General features: G+C 33.1%; 1 protein-coding gene across 3 annotated transcripts in view; it reads left to right on the top strand.

Moving 5' to 3' along the window:
• Positions 1-22,797, top strand: part of LOC138715139 (protein HID1) — a 51,258-nt gene extending 28,461 nt beyond the window's left edge. Inside the window, exons 11-18 of one of the 3 annotated variants that reach the window (XR_011336165.1) lie at positions 2,817-2,981; positions 5,011-5,244; positions 5,394-5,611; positions 7,192-7,317; positions 10,762-10,961; positions 11,641-11,799; positions 15,738-15,868; positions 22,663-22,797. Coding sequence is in view for 2 of the 3 variants with exons in the window: in XM_069847683.1 (XP_069703784.1) it covers positions 2,817-2,981; positions 5,011-5,244; positions 5,394-5,611; positions 7,192-7,317; positions 10,762-10,961; positions 11,641-11,799; positions 15,738-15,801 (1,166 nt within the window). In the remaining variant the exon portion in view is untranslated. Of the gene's footprint in view, positions 1-2,816; positions 2,982-5,010; positions 5,245-5,393; positions 5,612-7,191; positions 7,318-10,761; positions 10,962-11,640; positions 11,800-15,737; positions 16,487-22,662 lie in introns of those variants that run through there. The other 2 variants (XM_069847684.1, XM_069847683.1) reach the window with 2 other exon arrangements.
• The last annotated feature ends 998 nt before the right edge of the window (positions 22,798-23,795 follow it).

The following is a 23,795-nucleotide window of genomic DNA, read 5'->3' as shown; positions in this document are numbered from 1 at the left end:
TATGGTGTACTGTTCGAGTTGTACTGTATAACTTCTATATAAAAAGTCTTCCACGAGTATCAAAATAAATCGTTTTGTGCTAAGTATAAAAAAGTGAAAATAGAGTGGTTTCGGGAACAAGAAACCGTGGCTCATCTCAGAATACGAGTCTGGAATCACAACTGTGTGTAATTTAATAAAAGATCAAGGGAAAGTGTATAAAGTACGTAAATCTACAAATGAGACAGCCCTTCCCACAGACAGCCATTACGAGGACTTTCCTTGTACCTTAAAAACCCATTGTTAATAACCAGACTTAAAGCAGTGAACTTCTGATCCACTACTTAGCGTGTTCAATACAAGACCATAGAGGAGATTATGAGAGTGTAAGTAATATTCACTAAATTTACGAAAACGTTTTATAGTACAGATTATCCGATTTTTTCGATTAACCGTTCAGCCCACCCCCTTCATTACCACGGATAACAGAGGTTCTACTGTAAAATAAATGTGTACCTTCTACATATGAGAGAAATGAAACTTCTTAAGTTGTGTATGTGTAGTAATCGTTTTAAATGTCCGTGCAGTGAGAGACAATAAATTATGATTAAATTTAATATTTATATACTCGTTACTCTTCAGAATTTAAAAATGAAGCACACAGAACCGAAATGATTGTTAGAAATTGCATTTCAAATATATGATGAACACTTTTTTTTTTATTTAAAATCTTTACATGATGAAGTATGATTTAATTTTAAATCACTGACACCAGTTGGACCAGGCATTGCATTCATTGATTGTTCATTGATTGTTGGTGGTGTAGGAACTTTCACGAAATCGTTTACACTTTGTAACTGTACTGCAGAAGAGACGATAGGAAATTTTTTTCTTGCCCTGTGTTCTTGCATTCATTCGAGTCAACTCTTTTTTTATGTTTTCGGCTGAGTTTTTTGGCAGTTCATTTGAATATTTTCTTTCACGCGAGACTCTCGTTTATTCAGCCTTTCATTTCGGCTTTCTAGCAGAAAGCTTTACAGCAATTTAATTTCACTCACTAGTTTCTACTGTAGAACGTCACTACAGATGCATAGAAGACGCACTGCCCAGTGCAAGCCCCATTCTCACTAATTGATGCATTACATATAGCATACATAATATCATAGCAACAACATGCAAAGCCTTCATAAAACATCCATTACAGAATTTTGTTCTACAGCATTTAACTTGCACACTGCCTAAAGAAGTTTCACATAAAAAAATACAATGTTTGGAACTTGTTTATGACTTGAAAAAGTGCATTTTCTCCTGAGTCTATAATAACTGGATGAACATTGCAGTGTTCAACTGTTATTCATGATCAGTGATAACTAACATGACCTTGAAGTAGTAAGTACTGGTACTCATAGTTCAGGAGTAGACTTTTGGGTATTCTGTGTCATGGAACTTAACATCTTTAGAACGTGGTGGAAGCTACCAATGTAGCTCACTTGGCTAAAGTGTGTGCCTGCCAGTCCGGAGTTGTGCTTGGCTACGGTTTAGATTCTCGCTTGGGCTGATTATCTGGTTGGGTTTTTCCGAGGTTTTCCCCAACCTTGAGGAAAATGTAAATAATCTATGGCAAATCCTCGGCCTCATCTTGCTATCATCAATTTCATCGACGCTAAATAACCTCGTAGTTGATATAGTGCCTTTAAATAACCAAGTAAAAAAAAACCATGGAATACGCAAAGGCTAAAATGTTACAATAAGTAGTTTTAAAACATTGCATTCTTCATATTTCAGCATATGATTAAAATGCTCAAAAATGCTCTGTATCGAGAAATTGAAAGAGGAGAATTGGGAGAACAAATTTAAAAGGTACGCAAACGCGTCCTTGCAGGGGTTGGGGGCTGTACGAAACTAAATATGTGAGCTCCAAGCCTGTTGGCCACTAGTCTCACTCCGGGTTACTCTGCTCCACTGAAGGAGCTCTAGAAAATTTTGAAGGGAAAACCGAAAATGGACGTAACCTCTTAGGTACCACATACGCGAGAGGGAAGGAAATGTGATCAAAATGATCACAGGACGGGACGAGGAGGAGATGGCTGGTGTAAATCTGCACATTGAAATGAACTGTGTCAATTCACGGTGCAGGAGGAGTCGAGAAGACTCTGTCGTCTGTTGTTTGATGACAAGGCAGGTGAAGACCGCCAGGAGAGACGCCGTGAATTCTGAATCTGCAATTTGGAAGGTTCCCTGTCCTTTCACATTGCGACTACATGAGTGACCTTGCACATGTATTTAGTAATTTTATAAACTCTGAACTAGGGCATTAAGTCGTTTGTTAGAAAAGAAAAAGGGGGATTTTTATGGGGAAGGGCATGTAGGTCCGTGGCCCATTTCTTTTAGGGCTCATCCTGACATTTGTCTTAACACCTTAGGAAAACCACGGAAATACCTTAGGCAGGATGAGTTGTTTCAATATAAAAGACTAGCCAATTTGGCTTTTAAATAATAGGTTGATTGATTTATTGATTTATGATAGATGTAATTATTAATTAATTTAGAATAATTAAGGGGTCATGGGGATGTGAATGCAGGTCCGTGGCCCATTTCTTTTAGGGCTCATCCCGACATTTGTCTTAGCATCTTAGGAAAACCACAATGCTCTGTAACAGAAACACCATAATAAAAATTTCAAACTTCGTAAAGTTATTGTGATTAAAATACATGATTAATAATTGTTATAATACTAATTATCAACAGCTCTTAGACATTTACAATAGACCTGCATTCTGAAAGTTCTTTGCTATATTATGGAATACGTAACTAATTGTTCTATAATCTGTCAACAGTGTCACCATACCTAAAGACGTTGTCAATGGTGGCCAGTACCAAACTCTTGCACCTTCTAGAAGCATTCAGTACACCGTGGTTCCTCTTCTCATCTCCTACAAATCATCATCTTGTTTTCTTTCTGCTGGAAATCTTCAATAACATTATCCAGTATCAGTTTGATGGTGAGTAATTATCTATTTCAGTGTTTCCTCATTAATTTGTGTATCATATCGAAACATTTTTCAGAAAAGTAAATGTTAAATTAGGTATGTTACAGGTTGACTAGTGGTTACACAATTAGATTAGAGTTTTACAGATTCATATTCAGCCCTAGGCAATGCTTTTTATGGATAGTAAAAGAATCCCTAATATGGCTTTCTTTGAATGGCTAGACCAGGGGTTTCATGCCATAGATATACAGCTTATAAGAGACATCTGTTCCTGAATAAGAGAGCTGTAGACGAAATATACCTTTGATTTCTCATACAACAAAATTCAGTTATGCTAATCATAATCCTTATCTATTGTTCCATCATTAGTGTTAATGAATGTTGTCTTACAAATATATCCTACCCACGGGGAATTCACTCTCTGGTTTAGCAGACGAAAACACTGTGATTTCCGCCCCATGAAAGCAGTAATAGGTGGCCAGGTGTGTGGGCAGAAGAACAGCATATGTTATTTATAGACTAAGTTAATTCTCTACCATGAAAGCAATATGTTCCAGTCTGGTTAGGTGGTAACAGCTATTTTGCACTTATTTTTCATATACCACACACTCGTTCTTGACGCTACATTTTAGCTAGGTGTAGTAGTCGAGTTCGGATGGCCTGTAACAGATACATATTAGAACATCTATTTTTTTTTTATATCTATGATAATTTTGTGAAAACAGGCTCTGTAGCAATAGTGAGAAAACAGAGTTTGTAGCAATAGTGAGAAGAAGATTCCAGGAATAATTCCCAGATTTTGCAGTTTCAAATCCATTGAGTGTTTAGAATAATATACTGTAGTCAAGAAATTAAGAGAGACTCGCTTTTTAATTGATAAGAAACCTTAGCCGCACTGCAAAGTTCTCAATGAAGAAAGTTTAGATGACATTGCTGCTAGACTCGAAAATTTACCGCGAAAAATCTCAGATGTTTAGCACAGAATGTTGATATATATATATATATATAAAGGATCAGGAAGATTCGCAACAAAGTTACTTAATCACATATACATTTAATTTCCAGTCTAAAACTTTTCTGTTCGTTGCACAAATATCAGTATACTGCGAACATGTTATTGAAATATTTGATTAACGTTTTCGTCCTTTACAGCATCGTCAGATTAACATATAAAATGTAACAATGTCTGATTTTGCTTGACTTATAAAATAAAGTTATTTAAGTTGAAGCCATATAAGACAATGCAAGTGCATGAATTGCAACTAGGTGATCCTGACAGCAGAATGAACTTCTGTAAATGGGTGTTACACAGTGTTCTTATCAATATGAATAACACGTGTAAAACAGGTATTTTCCTACTCACCCATGTGCTCGTCTGTTACTGCTTCCATGTGGCGAGAATCACACTGTTCTCTTCCGCTAGATAGGAGAGTGAATTCCTCGCGGGTAGGGAAAAAAAACCTCTCTGTAGTATCTGTACTAACTGAATAGAGTTTAAATTGATCTTCTTTTATGTATCAGGAGGCATTTGAAACCAACTAACTACAAATTAACCTAAAATCATGTGTTGTAGGGCTAACTCAGGAGCATTTTTAATTTACATACTTCGAACACTCTTCTTTTTGAAGAAATTAATTGTGTAGTACACCTTGGTGATATTTTTTTATAATGGTTGGTACTTTACTGTTTGTCATTCACCCTTGTGAAGCCAGTTATGTAGACCTATTTACTAACAGAATCATTATCCGAGATGCACCATAGGAGGCTGGTCTATGCTACTCCGCCGTGGGCTGAGATGATGATGGAGATTTGTTGAGATGCCACAGGGGAACCGTAGTTTCTGAAAAAAAAAACCATGTTACCTGAATCACGGGTTTGCCCAACTCAAGTTATAAATCAGGGATATGCTGGGGATCGAATCCAGGTCCGCAGACTTTATTAAGTCCAGTGCTCTACCCACTAGACCACCATGGCTGCACATAGAACAGAATGTTCCTTCATTCAAAATATTTTGATGTTTTTATGTTTACTTGTTTTGCAGGAAATTCCAATTTGGTGTATACAATTATTCGGAAGCGACAGGTGTTCCATTCCTTAGCAAACTTACCTTGTGATTATGGTACTATTGCCAAATCTCTCACTAAACGTACAAGGCGTCATCTACCCAGCACAACATCGTCAGAAAATATAAGAGAATTACCAAGCATGGAAGGTTCTCACCCAGCCTTGCCAGCAGAACCAGGAACATTGAAAGCAACACTTCCAGACACTCCAGGTATTTTATTACATTAAATTAATTTACAAATAAAATAATACATATCGGTTTCTTACAATGTAGTTATTTGAAAATAGAATGATTATAGAAATTCATAGTGAGCAACAGAGGGAGACTCACTTTTTATTGTACAGCTTATTCATTTCCAGGTATTGAAAAAATGACTGAAAAAGAATCAGCTCATCCTTCAGTTCATCAGCTGTGTGAACTGACAGCAGTAGCAACAGTGAATGGTGTAGCTTCTAATGAAACTCCCCTCCTCAAACAATCGTCTGGACCTCCAGCAGTTTCACAGCAATCACCAAGTTCTCCAGAGAGCAATGTGAGGCAGGGAGATGGAGAAGAGTTGCCAAGATCAAAAAGTATGGTAAGTATGTGAAATATGTTTGTCTATTTGTATACATTCATGACTAACATTCATGAGCTAATAATTGTTTAGTATACAGCTTATTTTTTTATGTCGAAGTTCGATATCTAGCTATGCAAGATCTTTCTCCAGTAAATTATTCGAATCAGTTGAGTATTTTTAATTTGTCTTAACGATCCTGTGTCAACTATGTTGTTATTTAATGTAAATGGAATTCATTTACTTTGTAAAAGAAGTTGCAAAGTTAATCAGTAAATGGAATTGATGGCAGCAAAATGAGTCTGATAATTCGTCGTGGGATTACTTATTTTTTCCATATATTTGAAAGAAACCCAGCCTGGTAATCAGCTCTAATTGGATTTGAACCACGCCGGAATGCATCCTCGAAGCACAGATCTTGCTTCTACTCTTAGATCACACTGGTGACTTTTAAGCATGTTAGATCGAAGTCCTGCTTTTCCTATTTAAGCACGAAGTTGGTTTCTCTAATGCATAATGCATCTTTCATAATACACTATGTTATTTGCTTCAAGATGCTAGCTACATTTTTATTATTTTTTGTAAGAATGTTTTGCTGTTCTGTGGCTTGCTTTCTTCCACATTGAAAAGGGACATTTCTGTTCCAGATGATACTGAAAATTGGCTTCCTTTCTTCCTTGGATAGATGTTTGAGAAATGCCATGTGAATTTTATCTGATGTATTTTAAATTTCAGTTCTTCTGTTGCTGTTTTTGGTCAGAAATAGAGTGTTAAAAATCTTCTTTCAACTGGATATGCTGTATGACACAGTTATCTTTTTCCTTGCATATTTGCCTTTTATCTGTGTAAGTCATAGCATAGCAAATGCATTTAGCTTTAACTTCTTCAGAGTTGGCATGTATGTTTCCATTACATAGCTGTGGATTGTTAAGGTAGCTGATTTGTTGTGTATCTTGTTTAGGGACTTGCAAAGTTTTAATAGTATTCTTATGGTAATTTAATATGGACATAAGTCTGTAAAATGCATTTCTTTTGGATTATAAGAATGCTTTCTTTAAATTTGCAGCACTCTGTCTCAGTTTTCTGACATTATTCATCGTTGCATGTTGAATCAGCTGTTTTTTACATTTATGTTTGATGAGTGTGATTGCCTGTTCGAAACCTGGATAGTCAACTGAGAAGGTGTCTAGCTTGAGGGTTAGCGCAATAGATCTTGAAAAGTCATAGTGCCTCCCTCTCGAAATTCCATTTCATTCCAAGAAAGCACATTATTTTTAACCACCACTTGGCAAAATATTAATGTATCCCCCCTCCCCAACCAAAATATAAACAGTTATTATTTAAAATCAGAATTATATTATATATTGTTATTGTAGTTGTTATCCTTGTCTTTGTCATCTCCAATACATGTAAAATTTATATAAATTTTGTTTTGCTTGTATAGTAATTTTATTATTGTTAGTTTTTGAATAAATAAGAACATAAAGTTACCAGTATGTGTAATTTATATAAATTTTCTTTTATTATTAAAAAACATGATTAATTTTATATTGCTGTTAAATATGCAGTTAGATTGTTTAAGTTCATCTTTTATGTTTCAGCCCAACGCAAGTCCAGGTTCCCCTACACCATCAATCCATTCTACAAACAGTTCTCGGTCAGCTAATACAAACAGGCGTAAGACATCAGATTCTTCAATCTCCAGTATGCAGAGATCTGTATCACAGGTAGTAAAGTGGATAATATAAATAAGAACATCTTATTTTCAATTAGTATCTTACCAACACAATTCAATTTCCATATCGGGTTACTTGTAATATATTATGCAGTACAGTATATAGAGCAGAGATATTTAGCTAGCCAGTGTTCATACTACAGCTTAAAACAGACATTCATGCTTTAAAACATGGTGCAATAAGAGACTAGGAAGAAGTTGATGATGATGATACCTTGCATAATTTATTGTATTTGAAATTCAAAAGAATGTGAATATTTAAAGAAGAAAAGAAAAAAAATCTAATTTCCATATAATACTGCATTGTTTGACTAACATTTCTGGACTTCTTGGACTCAGTTAACTCTTAACTACTCCGAGAGCACTTCCAATTAAATTTTCAAAAACCATGGTCAGTTTCATTACTTCTAATTTTATTGATTTGCTGGTAGTAGACACAAACAATATTTTGATTTAGTTAACACTATGCAGAAAAATTTTATCGTTTAACTGTATTATATTTACTAAATAATAAATTAATACCTGACCTGAAGAATTTCTAACTCCTGTTTTATCGTTTTATGAATTCAAATTCATAAATAGAATTAGTGACCTTCAACTGATGTTTCCTTACTATATGAACAAGAATTAGGGAATGATTACGAAGTCAAATGCACAACTAGAATATTAGTCACCTTCAAATATGTTTCCTTACTATGTGAACAAGAATTAGAGAATGATTATTAATTCAAATGCATAACTAGAATTAATCACCTTCAACGGTGTTTCCTTACTATATGAACAAGAATCGAACAAAATGAGTTGTAAACAGAAAATTTCTGTAGTAAAATTGTCATAGAACGTGATGAGAAGTACTGATCTTTTAATTTTTGTATTTGATATAATTATATACCCTTTATCACTTGCGCTTTGAAACAAAGGGCGCCTGTATTTGTTACGTAAGTTCTCATCATGTGTTATAAGTGTGTTAGCTTTGTGTGCTTCAGTGTCGTCTTATTGTTGTCCATAAATATTGGGATATTCAGTTTTCAATTGTGATGTTAAACGTGCAAAGGTATGCTACAAACTCTTTACCTTTTAAAAAAAAGTTATATTGGGAGAATGTTTTTCTATCTGTCTATCTTTGCATGGACAAAAATAAATTCTCTGTTTTTTTTTTTCGATACATGTTACTTTGTTCATATGCTCGTATGTTGTATGATTTTCAGACTTAAAATCTTTCAACCATAGTGATATAAACAAACTATTCTGTTGATGTTACTAGTATTGATAATGCTTGATATTTTTCAGGCAAAGGCCATTTCCAACTAAAGTATTAAATTTTACGATAAATGTAGATTGTAATCTATCAGTAACAATCATTGACCTACATTGCTGCCTGCCCATAATTATTGTAGAGAAAGAAAGACTGCTTTAATGTTGAAAAATTTCTTCCTTCAGTGTTTGAGAACACATGCCACAAACTTTTAACAGTAATATTGAAATAGAGTAATTAAACTACAGAATATAAAAAATGTTAGCAAATGTTATAATTTACATTTAAACAGACATGTGCTACTCTTAAAAATGCTGTTTCAGTATTTGGGCAATAATTCATATTCATATTCTTTATCTAAAAATACAATGGTGCAAGAGGCCTAGTTAAGGTATTAATACAGTAAAATACAGTGTAAAAAAATAAAGAACTAAAAAACATACAACTAAAATATTAAATGTCGTCAAAGAATTCATTCAAGTTGTAAAAAGAATTATTTCATAGCCAAGTTTTAATATGAAGTTTGAATTGTCTTTCATTTTGTGCCTTTATATTTGTGGGTATCTTATTATATACAGATTGTGTTTTTTGTACCCTGATAAATGGTATATTCAGTTATTTTGTATTAAAAGTTTTATGATACAAATCTTCTATAAGCTTGTAATTAAGATATTCTTTTTCACATCCATCAGAAGTTAAATATATATATATATATATATATATATATATATAGGTTGTACACTGTCATAATTTGTTCATTTTTAAAAAAAGATCTACATGATATTCTATATGTATTGCTAAGAAAAGTCCTGTTACAATTTATATTACTAGACATAGTCCTAATAGTGATTCAAAGTTTCATAAGTTCTAATATTTTATGGGGCTGGTAAATCAATACATTGTTGGCAATTTTAAATAAAGGATATCTAATTTCTATGGGTTTATTCATTAGTTTATTTAAACGATTAATTTTGGAGATTAATGAAGAGGTGAATATCTTTTCTCTGAAGCTTTAAAATGTCTTCCTTATTTTTGGTTTACAATACCTATAATTTTATTAAATTATTAAAATGTAATGGTAATTTTTTCTATTATTAGCTTAAAAGTTTATTTAAATAAATTGTATACATGATATTGGAGTGTATGGATTATATGTATATAGTAGTAGTAGTAGTAATAATAATAATAATAATAATAATAATAATAATAATAATAATAATAATAATATTAATAATAATAATATTAATAATAATAATAATAATAATAATAATAATAATACTGTTTATTGCTAGAAAAATTGAATACAAAAAAATTGTATGCAATTCAAAATACTGGCAGATTATAGAAGCTTTATAAATTTGAATTAGTGTGTTAAATACTGAATTTATAATTATTATGATATTTTATTTGCATAAATATATATTTTTTTTATCGTTTAGGTTTCTTAATGTATATTTGGCTAATTACATCCAAACAGCTAGAGTGTCATCTTTCCATGCCGATAATCCAGGTTCGAATCTTGGTGGGTCCAAGTGGAAATTGTATTGACAAAGATGGTGTTAGGTAGTAGCACAGTCTACTATATACAGTCACGGAGCTTGAGTTTTGAGGGTGCTAGAAACAATGGACTGTGACGATACTATTTTGCATTGCCTGTGATGAGGCGATATTAGCAATCCTAGTGGTGAGCAACTATCTAATGTTTGCATATTTACTACGTATTGAGCTTCGCGACTGTATATGCTAGAGTATGGTAGTAGGTTTTTTCCCCATCAAGTCAAGTATCTATCATGGATAAAAAGCTTTTTTTCTTGAGATTATAATTAGATGTAACTGTATCTTCAAAAGAAAAAATGTCAAAGGATTCCGTGATAATGATGATAATGATGATGATGATAATAATAATAATAATAATAATAATAATAATAATAATAATAATAATATACGTAAACATGGTACATGTTAAAAATAAATTTATCAAAGCTTAGCATGTATGTTGACCTGCATCAATTTTATTTTAAAATAATACTGTGTGCTTGGGCTTTTTATTAACCCTTCCAAGATAAGTAGTTGTGCTTGAGTTTTGTTTTGGGTTATGTATTGTTGCACTGTATTTTTCTTTAGTTTTCCATTGTTATGTTTTGTTGTGCATCGCACTGCATACCCTTGTTGCTTCCGTAGCGTCAGAGTATTCGGCTGACGGAAGCCCATTCTCTCGCTCAGGGGAGCGGTACTGCAGTTTCTGGAGGAATGGGAGCTGGTGGTCAGTGGGTACCAACGTCAGAATGGGTTAATTCTTGGAAGACTAAATTACCACTACAAACGATCATGAGGATGCTACAAGTGTTGGTGCCACAAGTTGAAAAAATATGTATTGATAAGTGAGTAGGTCTACTTTTCTTTTTATATTTACAACAGACTACAGTGTTGTTATGCTTGCTCTCCTTTTTTTTTTTTTGTAATGGATGATGGTTTGCCTGATCAAATTAAAAATATGAATGATTTAAGGTGTTTTAAGATATATCTAAAAAAATTTTAACAAACATCTGTCCCTACAGTTTAGAAGAAATATGTTCTTGTGGGTTTACATTGGTGCTAATTTATTGTAATGTTATCTGTTTTAATTATTGCTTTTTTTTCTTTTTTACAAGTCCTATGATTTTCAACTCTCTTATGAACAAATAAAATAAAATAAATTAATTAATGACATGATGATGGGGGGGGGGGGGAACAGACACACCAGACAGAAATCTGCATCTATGCTCTCATTGCCTATAAAAATTTCACTTCATATCAGTCTTCAGGAAAGCTGATTGGTCAAAACTTGCCAGTCCTATGTAAAACATGCTTCATACAGAAGGTTAATGTAGCATAATTATTAATAATAACCATGCATTTCAGAACATTTCCTTAAATTAGTCTTTGTTTCTCTCTAATTATTGTTTACTCTCCAGTCAGTTACGTGCCATGGGCCTTCTTAAGAGATAATGATTAACTCTAGAATCTTTTTGTAAATTTTGGTAATTGATATAAGCAGTTTGGTATAAAAACGTTTTCCAGGGGCCTGACAGATGAGAGTGAGATTCTGAAGTTTCTGCAGCACGGCACACTAGTGGGTTTGTTACCAGTTCCCCATCCAATTTTGATTCGAAAGTACCAAGCAAATTCTGGAACAACAACATGGTTCCGGACATATATGTGGGGTGTCATCTATCTCAGGTAAGTGCAATAAAATAAACTATAAATACAGTACAGCTCATGCATTTTGTCAAGACACTCTGATGTGTAGTATGGGAACAACGTTTCTATGCAGGGGGCAGGAGTAGAAGGGAAGATCGGGTGTGTGTCTACCGAGTTCAAGGCAAAGACTAACCCATTCCTCTATAATTCGTAAGTAGAATCATCCGATCTCGTGCACAGCTCTGTAGGAAGAGTGGGGGAATGTCTTGACATAATTCATGAGCTGTACATTGCAATTAAATTAACATGTGAAAATCCATAGGATATGTACCTAAAATCAACAGAGGTACTTAGAATGAAATTAAATTGCTACATATGATAATAGTCTATATAAACAGGACTGTTCTTTGTGTTTTAAAGTTTAACCACAGTATAGTATATACAGTCACGAAGCTTGAGGTGTTGGGGTGCTAGGAACAATAGACTGTGCCGGTACTATTTCACTTTGTCTGTAATTTATTTATTTATCTATTTATGTCCATAACAGGGCAAAGCCCCAATTACAATAGACAGTACAGATAAAAAAAAACATATTGCATACAACACGAAAAAAGAGGTAAAACAGATACAAGTGTAATTACAAATTAAAAATGGAAAAGGGAAGGGGAAAAAAAACAAATAGATGCCACCTAAATAAAAAAGACAGATACAGATATAAATGAAAAACACCAAATAAAAAACAAATCAAAAAGAGCCAAGTACAGACATCACAGCCAAAAATGCAAAATGTAGGTGTAGCTATAATTGGCAAATTGCAGAGCAAATACAACACCATGTTAATAAATTCAATATACAGCACTACACAGCAGTAATGCTTTACATAACTTTTTCTTGTACATATTGTACGATAACGAAAGATCTAAATCCTGTTTATTTGATAGATTATTGTAAGTTCGAAGCATTTATAAAAGTGGAGACATGTTATGAGATAGTGTTTTTGTTGTCCGTAAATAAAAGAGAGATCGCTTTCTCAAATTTGATTTACCAATATTGAAACTAATTAGCTGTAGAAGATCAGGGTTGTCTATTAAGCCATTTATGGTTTTGAACAAATACATTTGTTGTGCTTTTATCCTTGCGACTACTGAGAGATGGTATATTACATTCAACCAGCATGAATTCATAAGATTGGAATATGTTGTAACATGAATGTTTTATTATACAGTGAAACCTGTTCAAATCGGAACCTGAATAATCCGGAATCCTGTCTATTTCGGAACAATTCATTGGTCCCGGCAAAATTCGTTTGTATTATGTACAATTTTTCCTGAATAAAACGGAAACTGTCCAACGCGGAAACGGAAACTGCCTACTACTGTTCAAAACGGAAATAATATTTTGAGCACACTATATTTTGTAACTATATTTTGAAACAGTGTGTAATTTCAAGGAATATACGAAATATATAGGTCACTAAGATAAAAACAAGTTGTCTTTGCAAAATTTTAGAGGGTACGAGGGTGTGTTGTCCTGTCGGTCATAAATTTTATTACCCTGTTGACTAGGCAGACGAGTCCCTTCAAAGATTTTCAATGCTTCACACCCGTACACAGTCGTAGCTAGACAGAGCGCAAGTGTAGTGATTTCCTGGTAAAAAAAAAGTTGCGTAAAATGTAGCATTAACATTAACTGATGAAGTAAAAGTTATCGAGTTAAAGGAAAATTAGAAACGAAGTGTATGTGAAATAATATTGAAGCACAGTTGTGGGAAGCTCAGGTGTGACACTTTAAAAAATAAAGATCATAATGAGTGAGTGACTTGCGGCCAATATTGGTGACACAAAAGGAACCAGAAAGCAACTGTTTATGTGGAAATAAATGAACTGTTGTGGGAGTGGGTTCTTCATGACCTTTCAAAGAACATGTCGATTTCTATATCTATTCTGCAAAACAAGCCATTGTACTGGCAAAGAAATTACATAAAGCAGAATTCAAAGCTTCTAATGGATGGCTCCTAGTACAATTAAGTAATAATGTGCAGTCATATACAATACAGTATTATAGTATAGTTTTGGATATTAAATTGAATGAGATTAGTAAACTTTAGTAGTGTTTAATGATTAATGAGTGAGTTACGATACTATTTTCATCAAGATGATTCACCAACGGAATAAGCGACAAAAGACTGATTTAATGTGAGTAGTGTTAAATGGAATATTTTGTACTACTTGCAATTTGCGACATGCGATTTTGTTTTTCATGTATATGAATGATAAAATATTACATTTTAATGTAACACCTGAATAATACGGAAACCTGTCCACAACGGAAAAACAATTAGGACCATGTCACTTCTGTCTTGAACAGGTTTCACTGTATATAGCAGTTGAGGCAATAGTAGCGATCCCAGTGGTTAGCAACTATCTATGGATGCATATTTATTACTGTATATACTAGACTTGGTTTAACTGTACATTAGATTCAGAAAATACAGGAAAAATTCCTCTTAACCGAACAGTAGGTATAAATACATACCGAATTTTTTTGGACTATAACACGCACTTTTTTTTTTTAAGAAAATGTCTAAAATATAACTGCGTGTCTTATATTCTGAAGGTCTGTCAGTGCATGCCAATGAGACTGCTACAACTGCTATTCTCACCCCAAAGCAAGAATACAAATAAGAGCGGATGCTCTTTAAGGAAGATAGTAGATAGAAAAATCTGTTTTCCACACCCTCTGTTCACGGGTGTATGTTGGTCCTTCAAGTGAAAGTTATTCTTTGTTTACGTACCTTTTGTTCCATCTACTCCCTTACAACTTACAAATGGCTTTTAAGGAACCTGCAGGTTCATTGCTGCCTTCACATAAGCCTGCTATCGGTCCCTATCCTGTGCAAGAATAATCCAGTCTCTATCATCATATCCCACCTCCCTCAAATCCATTTTAATATTATCCTCCCATCTACGTCTCGGCGTCCCCAAAGGTCTTTTTCCCCTCCGGCCTCCCAACTAACACTCTATATGCCATCTACTCCCTACCCCCAAGAATTGTGGGACCAATTATGGCAGAATGAGAAGTGACTACTGATTCCGCATGTATTTACTTCTGTGATGCTGTAGGTGTTAATTAATTGTTAGAGCCATAATGTGTTAAATTATTTTATCAAGAATGTGCTGTTACGATGTCAACAAAATGTAAACATGTGATTATAAACGCCAAGCAAAAGTAAGATGAGTAGAAAATGGCGCAATATTACGAAACGTGGCAGCAGATGATGAGTTGATTTTTGTATTCCGAAAATAATTGTAAAGGATTATGATGATGACGACGACTATGCCTTTTCAACGAATAGAGGAAGTCATTGCACATGTGTAAAAGGGCAATCTTGACGATGCGTAGAGAGAGATGCTTTAAAAGTAACTATGCTCTGAATATTCTTGTATATTAAAAAGTATTGTATTGTTTTCAAATGGCTGGAGCTTGATTTCTCCAGTAAGATTTAGAAGACATTTTACAAGATATTTCTTTGGGAATTTCCTTCATGTTTATGCTCCAGAAGATTACTTGTGTACTCTCTGCTTTTTATATCTATTTAGCATGTGCCATTTGTTGTTTATTCTCCAGAAATTCGCATTTTGGACTAAATTTCACTCAAACAGCAGTCTTTCAATTGTCATAATTACATATAAAACAAAGAACTCTCCATTTTACTTCACATCCAAAGGAAATCATGTTAAATATTTTTATTTCTCTTAAAAATCCTCCAAAATCTAGACATTTTGACACTTTTATATAATAACATGTATGTACATAATCAGTATATTGTAATAAAAAAAGAACTCGTACCAGTAGTTAAAATAAAATGTATGGTAAAATAGTCCAACTGTACTAATTCCTTCCTATGAGCAGTTTTCATTACATTATCATTGTAGGTTGATGGATGTTTGTGTGTGAGGTTTTACTTCTTTTTTCAGGAATGTTGATCCTCCCATATGGTACGATACTGACGTCAAACTGTTTGAGATCCAGCGAGTGTAACATACTGGAATGCATTCGAGTGCAGAGAGTACAATATCGTTTTGAACTCAACATTGCAATCACATTAGTAAGTAAAGTAGTGAAGTTTATATTATTTTATTTCTCTTGAATACAGCCACCTCGTGATTATTTAGTTCCATTTTTGCAAGTGAGTTTGTTTACACAACTGCTATGTCTATAATAAACTGCATTTTGTGCATTATCTTGAATGTCTCAGTGAGATGTGATTAAGTTTTTTCTAACATTTTATAATTATTTACAATCCTCTGTGAATGTATTATTTTGTTTTTGTCTTAAATGATTTGACTATAAACATCAGCCACTAGAAATAGATAGAGACCTGAAAATGCTTTTTATAGATAAGTGTCCTTATTAGATTAAATAGATTATTTCAGTGATAATGATAAGATGGATTAAGAATTCTACAGTAAGAACTCTAAAACTAATTAAGAAGACACTAGAAACATCACAATTAAAAACTATCGGAGATTTCTCTGCATTCGTCACTCAAACTTAAAATAAAAACTAGGAATGAAATGTGTGGATGATTTGCAGTGCTCTGCCTTCAATTGTAACTTCTAATCAAATATGTCAAAATTAATAATAAGAATAAGAATAATACCAGTAGTTACGTAAAACCAAAGCCACTGTTTTTGGCATGTGAAATAAGTATTGGGAATGTTAAGTGTGAGTATCTTAACTTGCCGCAGTTTATGGACGATAAAGGTGACAACCGTGATTGGCAGAGTGCTGACTTGACTTGTATTTAGGAGATGGTACCATTCACAGATGCACTGACAACAGATGACTGGGCACTATACTCAAGGACACACGCAAAAAATGCTGGCACCAGCAACGAATTGTTTTAAGCGTGTGAAATAAGCACTGGAAAGTTAAGTGCAAGTATCTTATCTTTGCCACAGTTAGTGGGCGATAAGACTGGCAGTTGGTTGGCGGATTGCTGACGTGACGTATATTTTGAACGTGGTACCATTTACAGCTGCACTGGAAATAGATGCTCACAGACTGAGAAATCCAAGATTTTACTTACTTTGCTTCAATCGTGATTTAAGTTAATGGCACTAGATTTTATGAGAAATTGAAAGAAGTGTAAGTCTTAAGAGTCCAACTTAGAACATAGTCTGTTTGACAGAAGAGATAATTTAGTGAGGTTTAATACAGTGTGATCAAGAAGTCTCTCTACAATGCTTGTGTAGCCGAGAATCCACTAGGCAGAGAATTCAAATGGCATCACTAGGCGCTAAGCATATGATGGACTGGGGATGTGAGGTTGTCAAACCGGAATGAATGGTGGAGTGCCAACTTTCTACAGGATTGCTAGAGCCAGAATGAAGTCCCATTCATCCTGCAAGAACTAATGGAGCTGCACTGTATAAGTTATAGAACACTGCAGAATGGAATTCACTATAGTGAAATAAAATACCTCTCTCTCTCCCTCTCTCGTCCTTCCCTTTTCTCTTATATTCTTTCTTCCTTTCCTTCTCCTCCTATTTCTCCTTCTCTCACGTATGTGCGTGCATGTCATCTCCCTGTTTCTACTTCTTTACCTCAGTTTTCGTGTACAAAATACGTGGTGACTAGGCTGAATATTTGTTCACCTTATGGCATTTGTCTCGTCCACTATACTCCTTTTTCATGTGACTTAGTTCATGGAGGAAAACAACACGAGTCATTCGTGCTTAAGGGGAGAGAATGGTATTTTTTAAAACTTTGTTTCTATTTGGTGTAAAATATTAATTTTTTGTATGTAGAGAGCTCATAGCTGTAAGAACTCAACCAAATATAAATATTTTGAAAAAAAAATTATTTCGGGGCCAAATTTTGAAAAAAATATACCCAATGCAGAATTGTACTAAAACTGATATATCTAAACCGTTTTTAAAGATAGATTCAAACTTTTTTTTTTTTGGAATGTATTTGCAAAAGAATGTCTACAAACTGTCTGTAACAGAATTTTGATATTAGTCCCTACGTTTTTAAAATAAACAATTAAAATTTAATGACAATTTTCTGATTTCCTTTCTTGCAAACAAACGGACGTATTTTTAAAATGAAATCAATTAACAAAATTCTGTTACAGAGAAACGTTTCCTAATAGTCTAAAGAATGTGTGTTCTAAATTTCATGCATGTATCTTTAATAGTTCAGAAATTATATCCAGTTTTGTCTGGCAATGTAGCAAAAAAAATGAAGTTACTGGAAACCGATAAAAGTGGGCATGTGATTTAAAAATCCATAGCGCAGGAAGTTTAAAAATGACGTTTCAAAATCCGATAAGGGCACAAATACCCACAAAATGTTATGCTATGTATTCCACACATATCACAGAGTATTTTAAAGAACTTTTTTTTTAATTTACTCATTTTTCACCAAAAATACCATGCTCTCCCCTTAAGCAATATTGTCTACTTTTATTATTAAGACTTGGTCGCTGTCAGTTATGAGACTTAAGGCTGATTCACAATAAACGGAACGGAAACGACTATACATATCAATGTGTAAAGTCAATATTACGCATTCTGACCAATGGCATTTTCTCAAGAGTAGAAACCAACCAACATTAACACACGTTAACCAACTTCGAAATTTAAGACATGGAATATTTAAGAATTCAATTCACGTGGTTGTCTGGTCACATACATATGTACGTAGCATATATGGAAAGTGTTTATAATGTTTATTTTTTTTGCTTCCTCAAATTTTGAGGTTGTCCATAGACAAAGCATACCAGATAATAATAATAAATTTATATGATGCATTAAAAACAATACTGGTACTGAATTTCTGTATTAGTTACAAGCAATGAATGGACAAAATATTATGCCATGGCTTCCTTGCTACAACTAAACAGCTTTTTGATGTCAACAGAATGAATCTAGTAGGCTGTGATCGGAAACGAGAATGGCAAAGTTAAAACTTGGCCAAATCTCCATTCCCATTCCCGAGCTCCGACTAGCTTCTCGTTAATTGTGAATGCTCACATTTAAATACATTTATTTTTTTTTTATTTTTCATTCTCATTTTTGTTGTCGTTTCCATTCCCAGTTTATTGTGAACCAGACTTCAGTCGCAGTTAGTTATGGGAAGTTAAATATTACATGCTCCCAGACAAAATGTTGTAGCTACAAAGAAGATGAGATGTATGAAATAAGTCGCGTGAAAAGCATTATAGTGTTTTAGCACTGACAGTTATATTAGCATCAAGGCTAAAAGCCCTTGTGTTATATCTGTTTCTTCTTGCCCTTCTGTGTTAACTGCATAAGCACGAAGAATAAAGTGGAGAAATTAAAATACTCCATTCCATAAAGAAAATGTTTATACAATTTATGAAGGGTGCAAATAGCCATAGTAGCTGACGTAATTGATGAATACATTTTCTTAAGACAGTTTATCTTCAAGACAAAAAACCTAGACGTCAGAATAGAGACATCATTGGAGAATGTTACACCAAGATAATTATTTCTCTGAATAATGTTGGCGTCTTTGGTAGCAAATGCAAATTTCTCATAATTCTATAAGCATAGCTATAACATTATTAAAGATAATATTATACAACATAAAAGTTTATTGCTGGAGAATTTAAGTCAAGTCAGATCCTTTCATTCTGGAACAACTGGAAAACTGTATCTGTGAAAACATTACTTTCATTGCTCGAAGGAAAACTGCAGTGATTGATGGATAACCTTTTAAAAAAAGTGCCATAATGTTTGGAAGAAGAAGACAGGCGGTTAAGCATCTTAATTTTGGTGTGTAAATAACTTTCTGAATGTTTATTTTTAGTAAATCATTGCATAAACAGTTTGCTATGATGTCTGGATTAGGGAGAGGGAATTGTCTATGTAACCAATGATTGCAAGCAAACTTGCCTGCTGGCTGATTGAAATATGTTAAACTGTTCATTCTGTAAACTAACATCTTATAAATAAAGGTAATTTTTATACAGAAAACCGCAATATGCATGAATTGTGAACAATAAATATGCTAATAATTTCTAGAAAAAAATTAGGAATTTAGAAAATCTTGGTCATTTTAGTCATATATTCCACATTTTTCAAAACAAGACTAGAAATACTATAACTACATTTTAAGCATTTCGGAATGAACTATTATAGTTAATATTTTAAAATAATTCGTGCAAGAAAGAGTACAAGCACTTCTTTTCTTCTTAAAAGATTAATTATCGGAGTAAATTTAAATTTACATTGTATTAGCTGAAAGTACTTTTCTAAAATTTAATAAATATGGTCTGTCAAGGATCTTTAATAATGTTAGTGAAGAGAGCTTCACAGATATATAGAACAAATAAAGTTAATAATCATATTTCTTGTTTACAATAATTACAATAGTCATTATTATGAAAATGAGATTGTCACATAAAAAAAGGTCATATATGATGATGTATCTTTATAAACAAATTCTTACAATAATTTGAATAATGATAGTGTGTACATAACAAATTTAACTTTTTTTTTCTTTCATGCAAAAGACCATTGTGAAATCTTCATTTCCAATAAATGGAATGTGCTGATTATGTATGAAGTGTTTTTTTTTTAAGAAAAACTGTATAAGTAACATTTTTATTGCGATTTCAAATCTTTGTGTATTTATTTGTCTTAAGTTTTGAGTATAAGTTCATTAAAAAGTTTTCAAACATTGCTAAGCAGTATTTTATGTGGATCTTTAAATGTATAAGCTTCTATGTATTGAAGGGAAAGGTAAAAGTAGATTTACAGTTTTTAAGAATTTTATTAAAAACAGATCAAATATATACAACCAGGTCTCTATCTATTCTCACGTGTTTTCAATCAATGTTGAATTCAAGAGGATGTTACCATACAGTATCTAAGTCAATCTTAAATACAAAACATTGTAATCTCTTTAGCTTGGCAACTGTGATGGCATATTTTAAATAAACCTGCCTTTTACTGTATTTACATGTATATAACACACGTTTCCCCTCCTCAGGCCTTAAAATTAAGGTGAATATTACATAGTCAGTTATCAGCCTAATTTGTTATTGTCTTAAGAATCTGGACATTTAATTTTTAATTAAAAAATTTTGGCTTAGCAATAAGTTTAAAAAAAAGAAATTATGGAAAGTCGGGATTGGCATTTTTTATATATGTATATTTCTGTATCACGAGATTTTTAATGTATGTACAGTGTTACATGATAAGGTTCTACAATATACTAAAATTTTTTAATGTAAAAATCTCGTAATCACTTTGTTTCTTACGAATGGAAAAATATCGCAAAGGCATCATTTGTCCACATTTTATTTTTCTGTGGGTTTTATATGAATTTAATAAAGTATTTTAAATACGTAATAGAGTGCATGTTATGCACATGCAAATACAGTAAGCACCATCTTAATGCATAAAAATATTTTAAGGGTGCTATATATATATTATATAAAACTAGATGTCCATAGATTCAATACTGTATCATTGTTACAATGTATGTAGTGTGATATTTATTTTAAGTTAGAAAATAGTAAATGTATATTTATTTTAAAAATGAAAGTTTTGTCCAGAATTTTTGACATATTGTTCACTAAGATCCTTTGCTGTAATTGTCAAAATTGTGATAAGTTCATCATTTGTGCATATAAATCAGCAAAGGATCCTTAAATCTACTATGGGAACATTTAAAAAAATATTTTGTTCAACAATAAAAGTAATGTAGCGCAATTTATGTTTACTTTCTTGGGTCAGCATAAACGTAGTAATTCACGTTTGATGAGAGTCCTTCCTTTTATCCCTACTGTACCCAAAATATGTGTACTACACAATAAAACTCAATCTATTCGTTTCTCAATAATTTATTTCTTGTTACAAATAAATAAAGGGTAAAAAATATATGAAGAGTACAGGAGAAAAACAATCAGTCACAATTCTCATAAGGGTGATGTTATAATCTAATTCAGTATATTACTGAAAACTTTAGTGTTTTTTATCAAAACTGGTAAAGGAGTATTATCAATATGGATACAGCCACTCTTTCCTACTTTTTCATTAAAAAACTGCAGTAAATTTTGCAGTAATGTACTGAAGTAGATGATATTATCCTCAAGAGAATTGTGACTTTGATATTATTATTATTATTATTATTATTATTATTATTATTATTATTATTATTATTATTATTATTAATATCATCATCATCATCATCATCATCATCATTATTAAACCAAGAGAAGTGCAATTAATTTTAAGTTAAATATGTTCGTCTTATGTTGCAAATGATGTTACTGTTTATAATTTATTTTTTTAGATGGCCATTCCTAAAAAGAGATCTTTTAAACACTAGGCAAGCGTGTTAAAAAATGAACTATTATATATATGGTAGTGTGCGAAAAGTATTTTAACACTGACTTTCAGCTGTTTGCGCCAATTGTCAATTGTTTCATACTACATTTCACACAGCAGCAATCACAACCGATCAATGAAGTGGTTGAAACTATGCCAGCCTACTTTTTAAAATTGACTGTTTTCGGTTTAAAAACATACATAAATTAAATAAACTTCTGATAGATGACAACATCAGTCTGAGCCATGTAACTTCAGTCGCATATTCAAATTGCTGCACTGTATGATAAACTGTTCTGTGATATCAAGTGAAAGAATTCTCTTCTTTTGTATGTTGATGAACTTTCACAACACATTTACGTAATAGTGTCATACATACACACAGTGAGATTATTTCCTTGTTATTCTGTAGTCTACAATTACCATGCAGCCAGAAAGTTGTGTTGTTCCCTTGAGAGTACTGGCCAAGAAAACCTGGCACTTTGGGCTGGAGAATGTTTGATATGTTTTGTTTTGTTTTTTTTTTTATCAGTTATTTAACGACACTGTTTCAACTGTGAGGTTACTTAGCGCTGATGGAGTTGATGATAGTGAGATGGTATTTTGGCGAAGTGTGTCTTGAGGATTCGCCGTGGGATTTCCGACATTCACCTTACAGTTGAGGAGAACCTCGAAAAAAAAAAACCCTACCAGGTAATCAACCCAAGCAGTACTTCAACCCATGCCCAACAGAGCAGTCTCGTAGCACGAATTCTGTTTGGTAACCCTAGATCATTCTGGTAGCTGGTCTTTATTCGTAATATATTTTGAGAAATCACTTAAAGTGTGATTTTGTTCAAATATAATGTAGTCTTTGTTTGTATCCTATATTCAGAGGTCACTAAAATGTATTACGCATATTAACTTGTTGAAGTATTTATTTATTTTGTAATAATGGTAGATCCTAACTACACATTGGTACAGTAATTAGTAAAAAAAAGTTTGTGCATACTAACTGTGCAGCCAATCTCATGTTAGGTGTATTCAGTGTGGTGTAGACATTTGTCTGGTACAGTTCCTGGCGTGTAAATATTCATTTGTTGAATGTAGCATTATCCGAAAATGAATGCACATTCTGATAATCACGCTGACTTCAATCAGTTATTTGTCGGGCTATTCACAAATGCCGAAGAGGCATATTTTCACGTGAAATTGTCCTTCATGACTATGCTCTCCCTCATACTGCCAGGAAAACAAAGGACTTGATGCGTAATTAAATTTTTTAGCAACACCCTACAGTCCGGACTTGGCACCTTCGGATTTTCACCTGTTTCCGAGGATAGAGCACCTTGCTGGAAGAAGACTTCCAACCAGTCTCTTAGTCTGTCGGTAATCAGTCAGACTGTTAATCAGTTGGTCAGTAGGTTAGCCAATGAGGCTAGCAGTCGGTTGAATTGCCAGTCTGAGAGACATTGACTTGGTAGTTGGTTGGTATGTCAGTCATTTAGTCAGTCATTAAGCCGACCTGTTGATCTGTCTGGAAGTCATTTGTACAATTTCAGTGTATGACTGACTAATTGAAATATTCCGACCAACTGACTGACAGATCAGTTGACAAACCAAAAGACTAGCTAACAGAAAGATACACTGACCACATGATCGACTGAGATTGAATAACTGACTGAA

This window comes from Periplaneta americana, chromosome 15 (genome assembly GCF_040183065.1).
Source record: "Periplaneta americana isolate PAMFEO1 chromosome 15, P.americana_PAMFEO1_priV1, whole genome shotgun sequence".
NCBI classification, from domain to species: Eukaryota; Metazoa; Arthropoda; class Insecta; order Blattodea; family Blattidae; genus Periplaneta; species Periplaneta americana.
Note: the sequence above shows the minus strand (reverse complement) of the source record. Positions and strands in the feature narration are given on the sequence as shown.